At 39.1% G+C, this 21,133-nt stretch overlaps 1 protein-coding gene across 1 annotated transcript in view; it reads left to right on the top strand.

The window, feature by feature from the left end:
• The window catches only part of SV2C (synaptic vesicle glycoprotein 2C), a 120,889-nt gene that overhangs the window by 66,083 nt on the left and 33,673 nt on the right, over positions 1–21,133 (top strand). Inside the window, exon 4 of the mRNA XM_074932103.1 lies at positions 9,247–9,398. Coding sequence (XP_074788204.1) covers positions 9,247–9,398 — 152 coding nt within the window. The remainder of the gene's footprint in view (positions 1–9,246; positions 9,399–21,133) is intronic.

Below are 21,133 nucleotides of genomic sequence, written 5' to 3'. Positions count from 1 at the left end.
AGAAATCTTTCCTATATATCCAATATAAATCTCCCCTGGCACAACTTGAGGCTGTTTCTTCTCATCCTATCACTGGTTACTTGGAAGAAGAGGCCAAGACACACCTTGGTACAACTTCCTTTCAGATAGATGTAGAGTAAAACATTCCCTGAGCCTCCTTCTCTCCAGACTAAACAACCCCAGTTCCCTCAGCCACTCCTCTTAACACTTGTGCTCTAGACCCTTCACCAGCTTCATTGCTCCTCTTTGCACATGCTCCAACACCCCGATGTCTCTCCTGTAGTGAAGGGCCCAAAAATGAACACAGTATTCAAGGTGCGGCCTCATTTGTGCTGAAAGGGATCAATCACTTCCCTAGTCCTGCTGGCTACACTTTTTCTGATACAAGCCAGGATGCTACTGTCCTTCTTGGCCACCTGGGTGCACTGCTGTCATATTCAGCTGGCTGTTGAACAATGCTCCTTCACTCCTTTTTTTGTTGGGCAGCTCTCCAGCCACTCTTCCCCAAGCCTCTAGCATTACATGGGGTAGTTGTGACCCAAGTGAAGGACCCAGCACTCAGTCTTGTTGAACTTCATACAATTGGCCTCAGCCCATCAATCCAGTCTGTCCAGATCCCTCTGTAGAGCCCTTCTACCTTCAAGCAGATCAACGCTCCTGCCCAACTTGGTGTTGTCTGCAAACTTACTAAGGGTGCACTCAATCCCCTCATCCAGATCACTCATACAGATATTAAACAAAACTGGCCCCAATACTGAGCCCTGGGGAACACCACTTGTGACCTGTCACCAACTGGATGTAATTCCATTCACCACAACTCTTTGGGCCCGACAGTTTTTTACCCAGTGAAGCATGTGCCCATCCAAGCCATGAGCAGCCAGTTTCACCAGGAGAATGCTGTGGGAAATGGTGTCAAAGGCCTTACTAAAGTCAAGGTGGACAACACCCACAGCCTTTCGCTCATCCAGTAAGCAGGATACCTTGTCAGAGAAGGAGACCAAGTTAGTCAGGCAGGACCTGCCTTTCAGAAGCCCATTCAGACTGGGCCTGTTCACCTGGTTGTTCTATATGTGCCACATGAGGAACTCAGGATGATCTGCTCCATAACCTTCCCCAGCACCAAGGTCGGACTGAGAAGCCTGCAGTTCCACAGATCCTCCTTCCAGCCCTTCTTGTAGATGGACGCCACATTTCCTAGTCTCCAGTCAACTGTGATCGCCCTGCTTAGCCAGGACTGCTGATAAATGATGGAAAGTGACTTGGTGAGCACTTCCTCAAGCTCCATCAATACCCTTGGGTGGTTCCCATCTGGCCCCATAGACCTGTGTATGTCGAAGTGGTGTAGCAGGTGGCCAAACATTTCCCCTTGGATTATGGAGGCTTCATTTGGCTCCCCTTCCCTGTCTTACAGCACAGCATGTTGTGTGCCCTGAGAAAAACTGGTCTAACTATTAAAGACTGAGGCAAAGAAGGTATTAAGTACCTCACACCCTTTTCCTCATCCTTTGTTACTATGTTTGGCCCTGTATCCAAAAAAGGATGGAGATTCTCCATAGCCCTCCTTTTGTTGCTAATGTATTTATAGAAACATTTTTTATTGTCTTTCACACAATAGCCAGATAAAGTTCTTGTTGGACTTTGGCCCTTCTAATTTTCTGCCTGCATAACCTCACAACATCCTTGTAGTCCTCCTGAGTTGCCTGCAACTTCTCCCTAACATCATAAACTCTCTTTTTTCTCCTGAGTTCAGCTCTCTGTTCAACTAGGCTGGACTTCTTCCCCACTGTCTCATCTTTCAGTATATGGGGATGTCCTGCTTCTGTGCCTTTCTTGAACAATGTCCAGATTTCTGGGACTACTTTTTCCTTCAGGACTGCTTCCCAAGGGACTCTGTCAACCAAGCTCCTAAACAGGCCAAAGTCTGCCCTCTGGAAGTCCAAGTTAACAGTTCTGCTGAGCCCCCCCCTCACTTGTCTGAGAATCAAAAACTCTATCATTTTGTAATCACTATGCCCAAGATGGCCTGAAACTGTCACATGACCCACGAGTCCTTCTCTGTTCACAAACGGGTCCAGTGGGCTGTATTCCCTAGTTGGTTCCCTCACCAACTGTGTCAGGAAGTTATCTTCCACACTTTCCAGGAACATCCTGGGTTGTTTCCTGTAAGCTGTATTGTATTTCCAGCAGACATCTGGTAAGTTGAAGTCCCCCATGAGAACAAGGGCTAGCAATTGTGATATTTCTCTCAGCTGCTTATAGAATATTTTGTCTGTCTCTTCATCTTGGTTGGGTAGTCCATACTAGACTCCCACCATACCTGCCTTTCCAGTAAAACTTGAAAAGAGCAAAGAAAAAGGAGAAGGAGAAGGAGAAGGAGGAGAAGGAGAGGAAGAAGAAGAAGAAGAAGAAGAAGAAGAAGAAGAAGAAGAAGAAGAAGAAGAAGAAGAAGAAGAAGAAGAAGAAGAAGAAGAAGAAGAAGAAGAAGAAGAAGAAGAAGAAGAAGAAGAAGAAGAAGAAGAAGAAGAAGAAGAAGAAGAAGAAGAAGAAGAAGAAGAAGAAGAAGGAGGAGGAGGAGGAGGAGGAGATGATCTGCGCAAGAAAGTGTTCGTAAGCAATGATTTTGAGATTACTGATACTGTCAGATCTGAAAGCAATTTATCTGTCATATCTAGCTGTGCAAATACTGCAGGCAAATTCTTTGCAGTTACATGCTTTAATGTGACATCAGATTTTACCTGATGTTTTTAAATAATGTTGGGTAAATTTGGGGAATGAATTATTTACTCATCGTCAGCTTCCATCAGAACTGAGAGTTCCATAAATCATCACATGAATCTTTATCACAAGGACTTTCTATTAATAGCATAAAGGACATGTGTGTACTTGAAAGACCACTTCTCTCTCTAGTACACATAGTCCAAAGAGTCACTTGTGTTTAAACATGGGTATAATGATTAGCAAACTTAGTCTATAGCTGCTGCAGTTTTATAGGGCTTTATCCCGCAGTTCTCAGGGAGAACTGGTCAATCTGAGTGCTCATTCTTAGATACTTTGCCAGTCAAATGACAGTTCAGAAAAAAAACCAACAGAGATGCTTTTTAATGAGACGTGTTAGTGGGGGGTAGAGAGCTATTACTAAGAAGAGGGAAGAGTAGGTGCAGTTTGACAGAAGGACAAAGAGAGGTGGGCTGTTTCCATATCTCAGGAGTGTAACACTGAATCTGTGTTTTGAGCTCCATTACTTTTTAACTAATTGCAAATAACAAGGTGACAACTTGCAAATGCCATTTCACACAGACACTATCTTCATTTTTAGTCTGGATATTGTCCAAGTTTGAAAGGGAAGAAGACAAGGTATTTCAGAAGAACACCATCCTGTCTTGTGAATTTACTATTCTGTAGGGTTTTTTTTCCTAATTATCTCTATTCCTTGTATGTTTTTGCATTTTGAGACCCTATAGATAGAGAATTTTCAAATAAACAAAGACTTCTATCCAAAGCCAGAGGTTCCTGAATGCCTCCCTGAAGTATTTTCATCCCAGCTGTCACACTGTGTAGTTGCCAAAATCTTTTTGTGACAGATCACAGATCTGAAGGTAGATTAGCAGACACATATTATCTTTGTTTGTGACAAAGAAAACACAAATGTACCTTAGCTTATTATTTGTTTCACTGAATCCTACTCTCCCGGGGTGCACCACTTAAATCTCCTTTTGATTTCCCCCTCCCCCTAATTTCACAGAACAAACATCAACAGAGAGTGTACAGAAATAACATTGCAAAAGCAGAGCTTTTAGTTTGGATTATTTTTGGGGGTCAGAAATTGAACATTCTTTTGCTGAAGAGTGGGATTAAATCAGATGCTTATTTCTGTATTGTCATTTCCCCCTAAATAATTTGTTCTTTTTAATCTATTTTTTTTAAATTGCAACAAAATGTTAGATAAAAATCTATAAATGTTAGATAAGAAGCCACCCTTCTTTGTGAATAAATAAAAGAAACAGTACAACTCTTATTTTGAACAGAACTGAGAAAATATAACACTCACCCAAAACATACACCGTATGTATGCCAAGTATAAATTGAACTATGTAGGGGATGGCTTTCACTAGAGATTAAAGGCAGCTGCAGTGGTGGACTCTGTGTGAGTCTGTATATGAGCAAAAGCAGATAGAAAGAAATAGCCAAAACTTAAATATGTAGCTAGAAATATATTAAGAACATAATCCTGAGGAAAACAAAGCAGTAAGAGTAGAATAAGAATTTGGGGGCAGAATTTGTACATTCTCTACAACCAAGATGACATCAAATGACATGTTCAGTCATTAATTTTTTCCTCCCAACAGGTGTAACCCATAAGGTTCCAAAACTGGCTTATTTTTTGCATCAAAAAGTTAATTGATATGCTAATTAGTTGGTATTTCCTTCCAATTGAATTACATGTTTCTAAGAAAAATACAAAAAAATCATACATTCTGCTCTTGCGCTGCCTACTTCTGATGGGGTTTATTACAAAAGATGAAAAAAAACCCGAAAAAGATCATGACTGGTATTTGTCATTCTTTTGACTAGCATTTATATTATTCTCTCTACATATGGAGGAATTTGTGCAATAGGAAAAGGCTCGTGGTGTTTATTAAGTGTGTTCTTGCCTATATTCCTGCATATTTATTAAAAAAGACAAGGTTGAAAGAATGTATCCTGTTGTTTTAAGTGCAGAGACTGATTGTTATAGAGTGAGAGTTTATTTTATGGTCTTGAGCCACACTCAACAAAGTTTTGCCTCCCACTGGTATTAGAGTGTGCTTCATTACATAATCTGTTATTCTGGAGGCAGTTATCACTCATGATCACCAATCCAGAGGTTTAGATGCCTAATTTTAATATTTTAAAAAATGTTCAGACTCTACACAATTTTCCAGTGGATGTATAAAAACCCTTTATAGTTAACTTTTACATACAGTATATTTGCGCCCTGTAGATAGTCCTAGTGACCCTTTAGGAAGTAATGTATGGATTCCCCTCCATGATCTGTAGACAAGAATTTTATGTCCACTACTTCGTCTGTAATGACTGAAAAAATAACATACATGACTAACAGATAAGATGTAAAAACTCAATTTTGCTTGAATCATTTGTATTTAAGAATATTAAAATCCTTCCCATCTTCTAGATTAAACATTCTTCTCAAGTCAGCATGATTTTCACAGGCTTGTCATCTGAACATGCAGACATGTGAAAAGAAGAATGTAGTTTTGCATATGAAATTATTTTCTACAAATGAGGATGACCATATAATTTATAAACACAATAAGAACAAGCAGCTTACTGTAACAAACCAATTAATTGCTAGAAGCAGACTTAATACTGTATCCTATGGAAAAATAGTATTTGCATTTCCCATAAAAACAAAAGATGAAGTCTTCCTACTTTAAAATCAGTGGCAACTCTGCCTTTTATTTTATTTGGTCTTCCTGTGCATGCCACCATCCATTCTACACAATATTGGCAGGATACCAAAGAGGCAGTCTGCTTTTAAACTTGTAATAGAAAAATGTTGAGGATCAAATTCTGTTCCTTCCATGAAAATATGAAAGGGCTCAACTGGGGCCACTGAATTATTAAGGGCTTACATGAGTGTTAGTGAAGATGGGATCTAGCCTAGGATTTTTTTGATTATAAAAAGTGCTTTCTTCCTTGCAGCTGTTCGATGATATAGTGGGGGGTTTTTTAATATGAACATTTGATTAATTCACAATATACAATAGCTGCTGAAGTACGTGAAAGATCCTCATGAGAGAGTGATGGAAGAAGTCAGAGTTACTGTGATCTTCTCTTGCCCGAGTCTTTGAGAGGTAGTTTGTGCTTCCTCTAGCAATGTTCAGTATATCAGATACCACATTAGCTCTATAATAGCAAATGGCTGCAGTTACAAAACACACATTAAAATTCCTGCAAGAGTTTCCTCATTGTTGTTTGGGTGAAAACAGCTGTAGCTCTTCCTGCTCTCTCTTTCTGCTGTCACCTGCTCTGCATTTGGGAGAAAGTTTTAGAGAGTGGAGGCATGGCTACTGCCACCCTGAGATTGCCCAACATAAGAGCAAAAGAACAGTCTTCTGCAGCAGGATGCTTCCTCTTCATCTCCTTCCTCTCTCGTCCAATTCAGCTGTTGATTAACGTCCCTAAGCTTTTCATAATAGTATTTTGGAATAGCTTTGAGACATAGGAAGAGGTTTTTAGGTACCGGCATCCTAAAAGTTTCTAGCAGTATCACTCCACACTTACATGAGGCCAGAAGAAAGACTTTAACCAGCTGAGAAGTAAGTTTTCCATTAGCACTTTTAAGGTGCAAAGAAGCACACACGTAACTACACAGTTGCTATGCTCCAACTCAAAATAGCAGCTGTTGTCTGTATGATGAAATAAGTCCCCTTTATTTCTTCTTTAGACAGTAGACAAGTTATCTTCACTATTTAATCAGTATGAAGATAGTAGCTGGATTTTTAATCTTTCTTAGCCTGTTGGTGTACTTACTGGAAATGTCAACTTAATCACACTGGGTGAAACATAAAAACTGGAGGTTATATAAGCTGATTCTTTTTTTTTTTTTTTTTTTCTCTTTAATTGCATATCCTAAATAAACAGCTTGTTTTGCTGGCTCCAAAATTCTTCATGTCTGAAAGGTCTATTTCTTAGAAAACTTGCCCTGTTAAATTATTTGGTACAGACAATGTTTCTTCTGTAGCCTTCGAGGACCTTTAGGACATAGCATATGAGTCAACCCACACGGACCAGTTTTAAATGCTAAAGCAGCATCAGACTCCCGTTCTTCATGGAACAGTTGGTTCATGCTGACAGGAGATGCCTTTTTTGCTGCTTTTGGTCAGGATCTCTTTACATTTTACGACATTAAGATAGAGTGTGTTATTTCCACTTGAAGCATTCACCCATTTACTATCCCATCATTCCACAAACACTTGTATAACCTACAGATGCATGACGTACTCCACCCGTTGGAAACTCTCCACAAACCCCACTTCATCAGAATTCCAGCCTAGGATATTTAAGGGAAATTTCAATAAGATTATATGTTGAGCCTTGAATTTCATAAGCATAAGAACTGCATTTGCCTGAAATAAACCCTTTACAGAGAATGTTTTCAAGCATTTTGCAATAGGAGACTATGAAAGTGTTAAATGGGATTTATTATTAATTGTGCTGTATAGCACAGATGGTTTCTGGTTATATTTACTACCACAGTAACTGCATTATAAAATAAAGACAAGATTCTGTACTTCATGACAAAACCTAAAATGAAGAGAATTCTAAATTTAGAAAAACAGATTGGTTAATAGACCAGGAAAAAAGCCAAATGTATATTTATTTACCACTCTGTGTGCTTTTCTTAATGAGCAAAAGGAATCAGAAGAAGAAGTACTGACTTACCAAAACCTATTTTCTTTAGGTAGGGTGTTATTGCATGAATGATACTGTCCTACATGCCGTGAGCAATCTATTAGTTTAGGTGGTTTTGAAAGTGGGCACCTATAGCTCCTCATCAGCACTTTCTAGCTTAGGTAGGAAAGAGGAAGACCTTGTTTCTAGTTCTACTAGTGAATTTTCAACATTAGAAAAATAATTCTAATTAGAGCCATGAATACTGTATTTGAGCTATACTATGGGACTGCAATTCAAAGCTGTGTCTGAGCCCTGGATTTGAAGAAACCATAGCTGTAATCTGCTTATACTTTGGGAACTGGAGAGCCCTGAGTCCACAGCACCACTGAGGGAGCCGTGCTTCCCCATCACAGCAAAATGATCTGTGATTCCACCCTTGACCATGCCCCTTTCACCATTCCTCACCCAGGGCTTCAAGGAGAACCTTTGAGGACAATGTCTCCCCTTGCTCGTGACAGGGCAGTTCACTCGTGAAGGCTTTTAGGGTTTTCACCCTAGAGAAGAAATGAGTTACAGCCCTCGCTAGCTGTATATCTAACAAGAATTCATGGAGGTATAAACCTTTGCAGAACTGGCAGAGGGTATAAGATCTAGTGAGCTCAACTACGGGAAACATTCATTGTAAAGCTAAGAGTTGACCACCAGTATTTCATGAAGACCTGCCTAGAACGAAATGACAAAACAGCAGACCCCTGAACAAGTATAACAGCTCAATCCAGTATTTCATCCTGTACCTGAAGACATATTAAAATAAGGTGTATTGCTATGGCATTGAAATTTTTTAGGAGTGAAATACCATTTCCCTATTCATGTTTTCCTTTTTAATATTTTTTTAATCTGTTTCAAGCTTCCTTCTTTTTGATCCAAGAGGACTGCATAAATATGCATTTATCTTTGAAATTCAGTTAAAAATTCAAGCCATACAAGATACTGCTTTAAAGTATATAATCTGGTATGTGATGATACATCTTCAAGCTTCACAGGTATTTTCTTCAGCAGGAAAAAATAAAATTCATAAGGAATTTTTATGTGTGGAACATTTGACAGCTTGCATTGGTACTGAAGAGGTAAAGACGGTAAAGGGTAATCAGGAAGCTGGTGCTGAAAATGGTACATAATTTCAGTTACTCTAATTTTTGTAAACCCAAACTGAACTCTATTTTTTTTTGTCTAGCAAACCTTCAGACAGTGTTTATTTACCATGTGAAAAACTGAATATGAATGCATAGGCTTTTTCATAAAAAAACTTAAGTAAAAAAACAGCATGGGCTTAGCAAATCACAAAGTGCAACTGAACAGAACATCTTTTAAATATGCATGAAATAGAATGTATTTGTAACATAGTTTGCACTTGGTCAGTTCTTGGTTACCGAAAGCATGGGACATAAGACTTAGAGAAGTATCTATTATTCTTTGGGAAAATGTCTAATATTTGTCTTTAAAAACAATGTATTTTGACATTTGTCAGTAGACCGCTATGATTTTAGGATTTTTGTAGTGGTGAAAGTCAACACTTTGTGCTGGTTTCTGTTCCAGACAATCCCCTTGAAACACTGAATGCAGTGAATTACACACAGAGTTTTCCAGAAAATATTTGACTAAAATTGTGTCTGAACTGGTGAAATATGCCTCAAGAGTTCCCCAATACATGGTGCAATTTGAGGAAAAACACTCTTGGCAGAAGAACTGCTTGTAGTTTGGGTTTTTCAATGACTGCAGCTATGGGCTTGTTCAGACTTCAGCTAGCTGTTACTCTCTTGTTTAATCCATGATCTGTATCTGTTTTAGGATTGGTGGAGCTGTGCCAACAGTTTTCTCCTATTTTTCGGAAGTACTTGCTCGGGAGAAACGAGGTGAACACCTGAGTTGGCTCTGTATGTTTTGGATGATTGGTGGCATCTATGCTTCTGCAATGGCTTGGGCAATAATTCCTCATTATGGTAAGAAGAACACCTCCTTTTGATTTGTAGCTCTTCCAGATTGAAAGTAAAGCTCTTGAAATATAGTTTAAACAAAGGACTTCATGTCTGTTCTCAAAATACTGACCCTGCTGTTAAGAAAAAAATTTATTCCTTTTGGTGTAAATAATAAGAATGGGTTGTACCCTAAATAAAAATATGAAAAGGCACAAAAATTAGTTAATACCTATATTTAGTCAGATTCTTTAAATTCCTGAAAACCTAGACACATGAAATTATAATTAGTGTCGTTGAATCTGGAGAAAATAGGTGATGTGGAGACTTGGATCAGAGAATATAAATTTTAAATTTCTGGATGCCAAATCTATGCTAGATTGGTTTGTTTTTTTAAAGAGATGTCAATTATACGTTCTTGAGAAAGTAGAGCAAGGGCTATCTTTTTTGCAGTCTTAGTTCTGCATATAAAACTGTGCTGAATGTTTCATTCTTATAGATCTCTTTAATAGTGTAGAGATAGAGAAATTGAACAGTGTGCACTGTTCATGCTGCAGGGATGAATGAGGACAGATAAGACAGAAAGCTTGCAATGGCTGAAGCTGTATACACATGCAATATAAGCCACTTTGTGAAAGAGCTCTTTACTGCCCTGACGTGGTTAAACATTATGTGGATGAACAAATTAAATTCTTAGTCTCTTGGGTTTGCCTTTCAGAAGAGTTAAGATCTTACAGATCTCCAGAATTGCTGAGACTGCTCAAGGGTTCTTAAAAATCAGTCTCTTCAAGCACTTCTCCCCGGCACTCCTTCAGACAAGTGAAGTGGCATTGTGAGTCAGCTAGCAGCCAAAGCAGCTTTCTTTAGCCAAGTAACGAGGTTTATTGCAGTTGGATTGTGAAAGAGAGGACAACTTCATACGGTTTTCCCAAAGTGATTGAAACATTTAGCAAGTGGTAATGTCCAGAAATAAATTATAATAATGCAGACTAATTAAATATCTGGACTGTTGCATTAAAATTAATTTTATAGTCCAATACACACAACCTGAATCTATGTCTTCAACCTTGCCTTTGGCTTTGATTTGTTGGAATCAACGAGAGTAATTTTTTTGCTGACGAAGCACAATGTAGATAATTTTTTTTCTTTTCCCAGTGAATAAATTACTCTGCATGCCAAGTACTTTTTGCTTTCCTATGGATTTATTTCTTTATCTTTCAGTGGAAAATTCAAACATTATGACAGACTGATTTACATAGATTGTCTAATTTCATTGTAGCTTTTATGAATCAATATCTCAATGAATAATAATATACTTCCTTATACCAAAGCAGTGGCACTAGAGGGAAAAATGTTCTTTCTTTAGCACTGGAAGAATATTCACAACAAAAAGCCATGCTGCACTGATTTTGTGTGTGTGTGTGCCCTTCTGCAGAAGTATTTATTAAATAAGACAAAAGAATATAAAAAACAATTTTAAAATACAGTATTCTTCAGTGTTAGCCATATAAATGACTTTCCCTGGAGTGTATTAAGAAAAGCTGTAAAAGCTAAAAGGAAGGCAAAAATCAAGCTATCAAAATAAACCCCCAAACAATCCTTTCTCATGGGAAATTATATGGGTTTACACATCATGTTAGCAAAATTAAACAGAATATATTTATGGGTTTTGATGAGGTCCTAAAATTGTCTTCACTTCAAAACAGAATTTTTCATTACATAGTGAAGTTTTAAACATGTGTCTTAGTTCCTAGTACAAACATGGAATCACCCCAGATCAGGACCAAGGACAAACTGCTTTGTGGTCACAATACTGTGCGAAGGTCTCAGACATTGCCAAGGTCTCCTAGGGCAAACCCAGCTACAGCACTCAGGAGATTGTGGTCACTTATTGCTGTACCCTCCTGAAAAACTCCATGTCAGGCAAATACGAGAGCAGATCTCTGCACTATTTGTATCATGTGAATTCATGAAGAGGGTCTTGTAGTGCTATTTCCTCTTTTACAATTTCTACATGGTTTCCATGGAATTATTTTGCCAGAATCAAGCAAAGATACAGATTTTTCTCCAAATCACTTCCAGTGCTTCTCATAATTCATGTCTCCACTGACTAGAAAGCAAAATATATTTATAAACAAAGGAACCCAACCACTTATGAGCCTCATTTATATAGTGCATAGGGATTTCTGTGCTCTCTGCTTCTCACATAAGGAGTAAACAGACTTGATTTTTCCCAGCTGAACTCAGAATTTACTCAACAGCAGTGAATGAAGTTGCATCTATTGAAAAGCAATAAGATGCCATTGAAAATAGTGGGATTATTCTTAAATGAATAGAAGAATACCAGGCCAACAGAATAGAATAATTTCATAGATATTTTTTCCTCACTCTTTTGTAAATGTATTCCTTTCATTTGTACCGCCTCTTACATAAGCCACTTTAAAAAGTCCTAGATTCACAGCCAGTATATATTATCTAGACCAAGGCAGCCAGTGAAACTATCTGTACAAGTTTACTAGTTGAACATTTAGCTCTATCTTTCTGTGAGAAAACAAAGATTATATTCTTTATATGTAACAGTTTATCTCCATTTCTGTTGAACAGCACAGGAGTGTCTGAAACCTGAGTAATGCTTTGAAACACAAAATAAAGAGAAGCTAGCAGTTACCTTCATATGAGCATGTTGTTAAGAGAGGAATCAGCCTGATGTAGTGGTGCAGTGACCACATACAGAAAAACTAGTATAATCTGGAAGACAAGCATCACTGTCTCAGGGCTTCTTAAATTCTATAGCTGTTGGCTTTGGTTTAAAATTTGAAAGGTATATAGATTTTTTCAGGGTCTTGGAAATAGGAAGTCATGGAGAAGCTATTGGAAGAAACATCTGCAGAGAAACACTTCTAACTGCTGCCATTTAACAAAGTCTCAGATAATGCTGCTACAAAAACATTGCTTTATGCACTACTTAGATCAGGCTGGATAGGAAGAAAAATCACCATTTTATAAAAAACTGTGGAAGTGCAACTTTAAATTTATCATCATGTTTCCAGGTAGATTAGTTCAAACACTGTCAAATGCATCAAATGTGTATTTTAATATTCTTTAAAATGTTGATTTTTAAATTTATGAAATATCTTGAGTGAGAAATTACATTTCAGTTTAAAATCCATATAGTGATATATTAGTCCTGTTACACCTAGTTTATGTGGTCATCTGAGGATAGGAATCAAAAAGATGTTCCAGGCATTTTACCCCTTTAATTAAAAACAACAAAAGAAAGTTATGAAATCATCAGTTCTGCAAAAATACTTGTCTGCCATGCATATATATTATTTTACATAAAGGAAAAGTTGGGTTTTGTTGCACCATATCTCCAAACAAAAATTCAGGGGAAGCTGGATAAGGATTACAGTGTATTTAACCTATTAGTTTTGGTATTCCACATAGTTTTATGTTTTGCATATATCATATATGTAAGTCTTGTCTGGCTTCATAAACTACAGAAAAACCTTCCAAAATCTGAAACATTCCTGATTTTGCTTAGTGACAAACAAATATTGTCTTTTCTGATTTTTAAATCTTATTCCTGAACAAGAAGGGGAATACAAGGCCAAAAAGAAATTAGATTGCAAGGCAGAGAACAGGATGGTGCAGGTGTCCAGGCTGCTACAGCATGAGCTGCACTTGAAATCTGAAGCTTTCCTCAGACTCTAACCCCTACTTTTGGTATTTACGAGGGGAGAGAGAAGACAACCATGTCAAAAGGCTTTAGTGAACAATTAGAATTTTACTAAAGAAAGCCATTTTTTTCCTGAATATTTAATTGTATTTTTTTAAAAAAAGATAATAACTTTTTTACAGTAACACAGAACTTTAAAATATGGCCATAGAAGTGTCCAAATGGTGGACTCACACTTGACTTGCAAAACATTGCATTTAAAAGATTAGTGGTAACTTCTCTTTTTAAAATGTTTAATTGTGTTTCCTACTGGAAATTTTGTATTCTTTTCCTGGTTTGTAAAATATGTTTCCTCCTATATTACTCTGAAGATCTTTGCCCTTTACTTCTACCAATATCCTTAAGTAAGTTTAAATGGCAGAAACTGGGATTTAGTTTAGATAGGAAAGAAGTTAAGTTTTAAATACAGATGTAATAAAGTACTAAGAAAAACTACCAAATGCGATTAAAGAATCTCCATCACTGGAGGGTTTTAAGGGCACACCAAACCACAGCCTGTCCTCCATACCTCAATAGGACCACACTAATTTTACCAAACCCACTACTGGATTCTTGTTGCCCATTCTTAATTCTACTTTCCATAAGTAGATCGGTCTTTTTATAGGCACAGAAGTCCATAAATGATTTCTATTTCTAACCAAGTGTAATTGTGATTAGAATGGACCAATCTGCTTTTGAGTAAGTGGTTTGCAAAGTGGCCTGAAAAACATTTCTCCATTTGTAGCAGAGGACTGTTAAGGTGAAGCAGATCATTTTGCCTGAAGAAATTAACTTTACTGGCAGCTGAAAAGATCTTTTTATCACATTTTTCTAGGTGGCTTGAGAGTAGTTTCTGAAGTATTTTCTACTGTCATGTTTGCTTTGTTCTTGTTGGAGCCATCCAGTTGGAGATTAAAATGGTAAACGTATCTTCAAAACTGCAATAAAATCCTCTTTTGTATGAAACAATTGTGAACTATACTAATAAAATAGGCAAGGAGGTAAGCAGAGTTGCATGCAGCAGCTATGTAGATGAGGAGATGGAGAGTTTCTGGCTCACAGTGCAGCTCAGAGCATGTACAGCAGCAGGCAGTGTTAACGGAGAAGTTAGTCTCTCAGCCTGCGGAAGGCTAAACTGAGAACATGATGGACAAACTATTCAGTGCCAATGAACTCAGAAAAACTTTTAACTCCTAAACCAATGCTATGTATTATCAGTGGGCCTATAGGGCATGGTGAGTACTTAATCAGCAATAAAAGCAGAAGGATCTTAGAAGCCATTCATCTTCCAGTGCTTCTAGTGAGCAGAACTGGATGCTTCTGAGTGGTGGGAGCTGCAAGTGTGGACGTACAGAGACTTCATTCTAGCCTGCTGGTCTCATTATAAAGAGACAAGAGTTTATTGCATTAGCAAAGTGCAGCCAAAAGTTTACACTCTTTTGTGGTGATGATTATTCCAAGATGAATGCTGTAAAACAACTGTTCCCCGGTACATAAATGTTACACAATATATGTTTGAGACAATGTAAGGAAAAAGTGGAGTTTTTTCTGTTTGTTAGCATTTATTTTTATAGAAATTAAATTACTTTGTTACTAAGATGAAGTATTAGAAGCCAAAATTTGCTAGCAGATTGTATAGATACAATCTGTATGTGCTAGCAGGTAGCACATTTTTTTCAACAGTGACCCATGCACTTGGATATCTCAAGCTCTAGGTCACGATTTACCTGGATGATTATCGAAAATTCTTGACTATTTTGAAAAATTTGGATTTTTTTCCTTAGTAATGGCATTTTCTTCACTTCATTATTCCTTGTCTGTAAAAAAACCTGGCATTAATTACTTTGTTGAGAATGCACAGATTAATATCTGTGAAGTGTCTTTAGACACAATTTGTCTGCTCAAATCTAAGCTTCAAAATGTCAGAGTTGTTGGTGCTGTAAATAAGTGGCTATTACTTTTACAAATATCACATTTCAAATATTTCTTGTAGCAGTTCTGAATTCTGAAATGTATGTAGAGGTAAGTCTGAGCATCAGAGGAACAGTTTGATTTCACTAATGGCTATTACATCAGCTGCTCCCAGCATTTCCTCAGCAGCGAGGTGCCCAGCAGCTTATAAATGTATTACAAATCATGGTTTCATCTTAGGGAAAGAATCATCAAGTTCCTTCTTCCACCCTTCCTTTTCTGTAATCCCCAGAGGGAAATTTGACTATCTCTGATGCAGTGCGCTCATGCAATCAAAAGACTAGGATATACTTACATGATTTATAATAAAAAGAGCTACATTTGACTGATTTCATACCACTGCATCAATGTGGTAACTACACCCAAAACAACCAGAGAAAGAAAATATACTCAGTAGTACTATCTACAGAGATGATTTACTGCAGTTCCTTGAATGTGAACACCTTAATGTGAGTTGGAAATAATAGGAAAAAAGTTATGTGATGACTATCTGCCTCACCCCACACACACCCCCGCCAATCCAGGAGGAGACAGTCAGTGACCTGCTGCATCACACAGACACACACAAGTCCATGGGACCAGATGGGATACACCCGAGGGTGCTGAAGGAGCTGGCTGGGGTGCTCGCCAGGCCACTTTCCATCATTTACCAGCAGTCCTGGCTGACTGGGGAGATCCTGACAGGTTGGAAATCAGCCAGTGTGACGCCCATCTATATGAAGGATTGGAAGGATGATCCAGGAAATTACAGGCCTGTCAGCTTGACTTTGGTGCCCAGGAAGCTGATGAAGCAGCTCATCCTGAGTACCATCATACAACACATGGGGGACAACCAGATGATCAGGCCCAGTCAGCATGGGTTTATGAAAGGCAGGTCCTGCCTGACAAACCTGATCTCCTTCTACGACAGGGTGACCTGCTTATTGGATGAGGGAAAGGCTGTGGATGTTGTTTACCATGACTTTAGTAAGGCCCTTGACACCATTTGCCACAGCATTCTCCTGGTGAAACTGGCTGCTTGTGCCTTGGATGGGCACACGCTTTCCTGGGTAAAAAACTGTCTGGATGGCCGGGCCCAGAGCGTTGTGGTGAACGGAGTTAAATCCAGTTGGCGGCCAGTCACGAGTGGTGTCCCCCAGGGCTTGGTTTTGGGGCCACTCCTGTTTAACATCTTTATTGATGATCTAGACGAGGGGATCGAGTGCACCCTCAGTCAGTTTGCAGATGACACCCAGTTGGGTGGGAGTGTTGATCTGCTCGAGGGTAGGGAGGCTCTGCAGAGAGACCTGGACAGGCTGGAGCCATGGGCTGAGGCCAACTGGAGGAGTTTCAATAAGGCCAAATGCCGGGGGCTGCCCTTGGGCCACAACAACCCCCAGCAGCGCTACAGGCTTGGGGAGGAGTGGCTGGAGAGCTGCCAGTCAGAGAGGGACCTGGGGGTGCTGATTGACAGCTGGCTGAACAGGAGCCAGCAGTGTGCCCAGGTGGCCAAGAAGGCCAATGGCATCCTGGCTTGTGTCAGCAATAGCGTGGCCAGCAGGGACAGGGAAGGGATCTGACCGCTGTACTGGCACTGGGGAGGCCGCACCTCGATTCCTGTGTTCAGTTTTGGGCCCCTCACTACAAGAAGGACATTGAATGACTCGAGCGTGTCCAGAGAAGGGCAACAGAGCTGGTGCAGGGTCTGGAGCACAGGTTGTATGAGGAGCGGCTGAGGGAACTGGGGGTGTTTAGTCTGGAGAAGAGGAGGCTGAGGGGAGACCTCATCGCCCTCTACAGCTCCCTGAAAGGAGGGTGCAGAGAGCTGGGGATGAGTCTCTTGAACCAAGTAACAAGCGATAGGACAAGAGGGAATGGCCTCAAGTTGTGCCAGGGAAGGTTTAGACTGGATATTAGGAAGCATTTCTTTCCAGAAGGGGTTGTTAGGTGTTGGAATGTGCTGCCCAGGGAGGTGGTGGAGTCCCCATCCCTGGAGGTGTTTAAGAGTCGGGTTGACATAGTGCTTAGGGATATGGTGTAGTTGGGAACTGTCAGTGTTAGGTTAATGGTTGGACTGGATGATCTTCAAGGTCTTTTCCAACCTAGATGATTCTATGATTCTTTTTTGTTTCCCTGAATTTGGAACATGCTGAAATAGAATGCCATGGCAATAGGATGCCATCAGTGACTTTGACATGCAAGAGATCTATCAGTGATATCTTCTTTAATATTGCAGAAGGCATAAAAGAAAGAATAATTAGTTGCAAAGGGAAAAATAATAAACTATTTACTGATGATAAGACAAAAAGTAGTAGGCTGAAATTTCTGTAAAGGGGAGGTATTATAACAAAAAGGACTTTCTAATGGTGTGATAGTTAAGCATCTGAATACAATTGCTATGGAAGTAGATTAATCTCAGCCACTGTAAGTCTTTAAGAACATATTTTGAGACTATTGTAGGGGCCATCATTGATTCTGATTTGGAGCATGTGGATAGACTGGATGCCCCCTCAAGGTCCTACTAACTCCTGCTCTCAGGGAACTATTAAATAGATACTGTTGCTCCAGAGGGTGCTGGGGTAGGCCATAAAAGAGCAAATGAAGTAAACAAAGACAAAAGGAGGAGAGAACTTGAGAAATTTTTTTGAGGTGGGGGAGGTGCGAAGAAAAAGAGTGGCATTGGACATACCCATGACATGTAGGAAAATGCCTGTCTATCAGACTATTCTAGCTGGTAGCTACAAAAGGAAGACAGGATTCTCTGTCAAACAAACCTGCACTGATAGAAATTAAGAAGTCAATCCTTCTCTAATCTTGAAAATTCTAGACTCTCAATTTTAAAAACATTCATTTTCTTCCTTTTCTCAAACCTCTTTTCATGGTGGTTCAGAACCAATCCAAGACATGGCAGAAACTGTTTTGGAAAGGGCTGAGTCCAGGCCTCCATTTTCTATTGCAGAAAATTTTATGTTCTCTGAAGATCTCTGAATTTTATTAGTCACCCATAAAGAAGAGAGATGTCAAAAAAGATGGCCTGAGAAAGTGCCGCATGTGTCTTTTCTCAGTTGCAAAAAGCCCATGAAAGCACAAAAAATCTGCAGAAATTTAAATCACTATTTTAAATTTTTTTTTAAACTTGCAGGAAACATTTGATCTAAATTTTAAAACCATGAGCAGCTCTTCAATTTTATGTTCTCCATACAATTGTCATCCTGATATGTTTTCTATATTCAGAATCCATTAATCTATGAATACCTTAACCAATGGAAAATACTCTTTGAGATTTAAAAGAAGTTCAGGCTTTGTTAAGGTTGAAGATGCATTTTCTTATGAGACTGTGTCATGCTGAACAATTGGAATAGATCAGACATAAAGGCATCTACTCCATAATGAAACATCTCTTGATCTGTTTTGCATTCCACAAAGAGGCAAAATGATCCCAAATATGCTATGCTTCCCCCCATATATAGTGCACTTCCATTAATCTGGTATTTTACAGATTGAAGCTATATATATACTTTTAAAATCCAAGTCCATTAAAGTGGGTACATGACAGTTTTAATGTTAATTTGACTTATCAACTCCTTCTTGTGAACTGTTCTTCATTTGAAATAATCCTGTGAAATTAGACTATATTGAATGTGTATACTTCAAAGAACAGCAGAACACAGCAGAGTTTGGAACAGCTGCTTATGCAAATTCAGCTAAAAATGCAAAACAAATCACTTTGTTTATCAGTTCAGTATTGTCTGTGCCCTAATGCAGGGTTTGATATGGTCATTTAAATGTTTATATTTGCAGGCTTTGGAAGCTTAAGTAGCTTTTAGCACATCTACTTAATGAGTACTAAAGATGCTCATTAGGCAGGTTCTAATGTAACAACCTCCTGGTCTCTTTAGTTTGACTGTGAAAAAGAAAATTTGTTTATTGGGAGGTTCAGTAAAAAGTAGCAAACTGTTTTCTGAGCAGAGAAGTTATCAGGCCCACTTTCCTAGGAATTTCTGTCAATGTCCCTGTGATTCTGGCCAAACCCTTTCTCTCCTCTCTTCCTCTTTATCCTTTACAAAGCACCACGACAGTACTTCAAGTTTCTCCTTGTTTTTTCCAGATAACCTTTTTGCTATAGTCTCTACAGTTGCTTTTTCTTGTCCCCAGAACTGTGCAATAAGAAACACTCAGCTTCCCATGCCCTCATCGTGCTCCTTGCTGCATTATAGCCCTACTCCAGTCTAGCTGCTGTCAGGGAGGAGGCAACATGTTTTGGCTTAGGTTGAACCCATGCCAGAGCCAAAGCATGGAGTGGCCAAAGTGTGTTCCCAGCCCCCAGGCTGGCTGCAGCATCCCTGAGGGGCCACTGACTTCTCCTGCCTTTTTTCTCTGTCCTCTGACAGGGTCTCTACCCTCTGCCTGAGCAGTGCATTTCTCAGCACTTAAGTAAATGTGATTCTCTTTGAGACTGTTTCTTCCTGTCAGATTTGATTGAAGTAGGTCAATGACTTTAAACAACGCTGGTGGAGGAATTGACAGACAGGTGAACAGTGATGTTGTCATAAACATCACTGTCTAATGCCATAAACATAGTTTTCCATGGAAACTATAGTAATAGAGAATCATTCTTATGGCAATATGTGATGGTTTGACTTTGGCTAAATGCCAAATATCCACCAAGTCGCTCTATCACTTCCCCCCCCCCCCCCCCTTTCCCCTTGTTTTCTCAACAGGGCAGAGAGGGAAAAGAAGATAAACCAACCCTTGTGGGTAAAACAAAAGCAGCTTTAATATAGGCAAAATGAAGCAAAGGTCCGCTTGCTGAAGCAAAAGCAAACATTTATTCTCTTAATTCCCAAGGACAGGCGCTGTCGGGCCTTCTCAGGAAGCAGGGCTCCAACACGCGTAGTGGTTGCCTCGGAGGACCAAGGGTGACCCCACCCCCTTCCTCCTTTCTCCCAGCTTTATACTGAGCAGACGTCATATGGTCTGGACACAACCAGGACAGCTGACCCCAACTGTTTTGAGCTCAGAGTTATGGGGAAGCCATGGAGGGCACCAAACAAAAATATGTCGCTATCATTGTATTTGTGTTTTGCATATTGGTAGGACAACAATATAATCATATTTTGTTGCAGCCAAGTGTTTCTCTTCAGAATTGGTTCACAATTACTACTGCAAGGGCATTTGGCAACTTTACATTGTCTTCTTGTAAAAGTGGGTTTTGTCTGCTGTTGATGTTTTACTCTGATTGTACTCTTTGCACTGTCCAAACAGGTGTTTTGAACTTTGGACACAAACCGTTTTTCAATTCTTAATTACGTGTATATAGTATGAAGTATAAATTATAAACTCTGAAGTATAAAATAACGTAGTGGAAAGCACTAAGTAAATGTAGGAGACAGAGGTAGAAATTTTAACAAGAAATCAAAAGTATGGGTCACACAAACAAAATTTGAAGCATATTTTAGTGACATTTGATTGCACAGTCTCAATGTTGACACTGACCATGATCTTTTTAAGCTCTGAAAACAGCATCTTTTAACATGTGCTCTCCCCTACTGTTTTTTGACATGAGTTGCATCCGCTTGATTCATCATCTCTGGAAAGCATGACATGGACTTTTCTTAGACTGACAAGCCTGTTAGTTATGATGTTGACAAAGTTGTGGCCAGCATATTTTACTTGTGTTTTGCAGATAGTGAAGTGCCTTCACCAAACAGCTGCACAGAGCGAGACCCAAGCGAGGAATTTGCAGAACTGCATGAGTACATAAATCTCTGGGGCCAGTGACTCAGTCAGCCAAACAGTCAGATCAATTATGTGTCACAGTGCTTGTAATGAGATTTTCGATGCTATCAGCTAAATATTAACCCTTGGTGGCCTCTTTCTTTTTTTTTTTTTTTTTAATGCATGAGTAATTAGAACATCTTCTTTCCAGTTCCTCAGTCTCTGCTCCACTTTGGACTATAATGTAAACTCAGTGTAATTACTGAATAGATCTTGCTCGTCCTGGAATTAAATTTAAATTTTTATGCTCACTTTTTATCTGGTTATTAAGCTAAGAAAATTCTTAGACTATTCTTTGATTCACTATTCTTTCCAG

Source organism: Athene noctua, chromosome Z, assembly GCF_965140245.1.
Source record: "Athene noctua chromosome Z, bAthNoc1.hap1.1, whole genome shotgun sequence".
In the NCBI taxonomy this organism is placed as follows: domain Eukaryota; kingdom Metazoa; phylum Chordata; class Aves; order Strigiformes; family Strigidae; genus Athene; species Athene noctua.
This window is presented reverse-complemented; position numbering and strand designations above follow the sequence as displayed.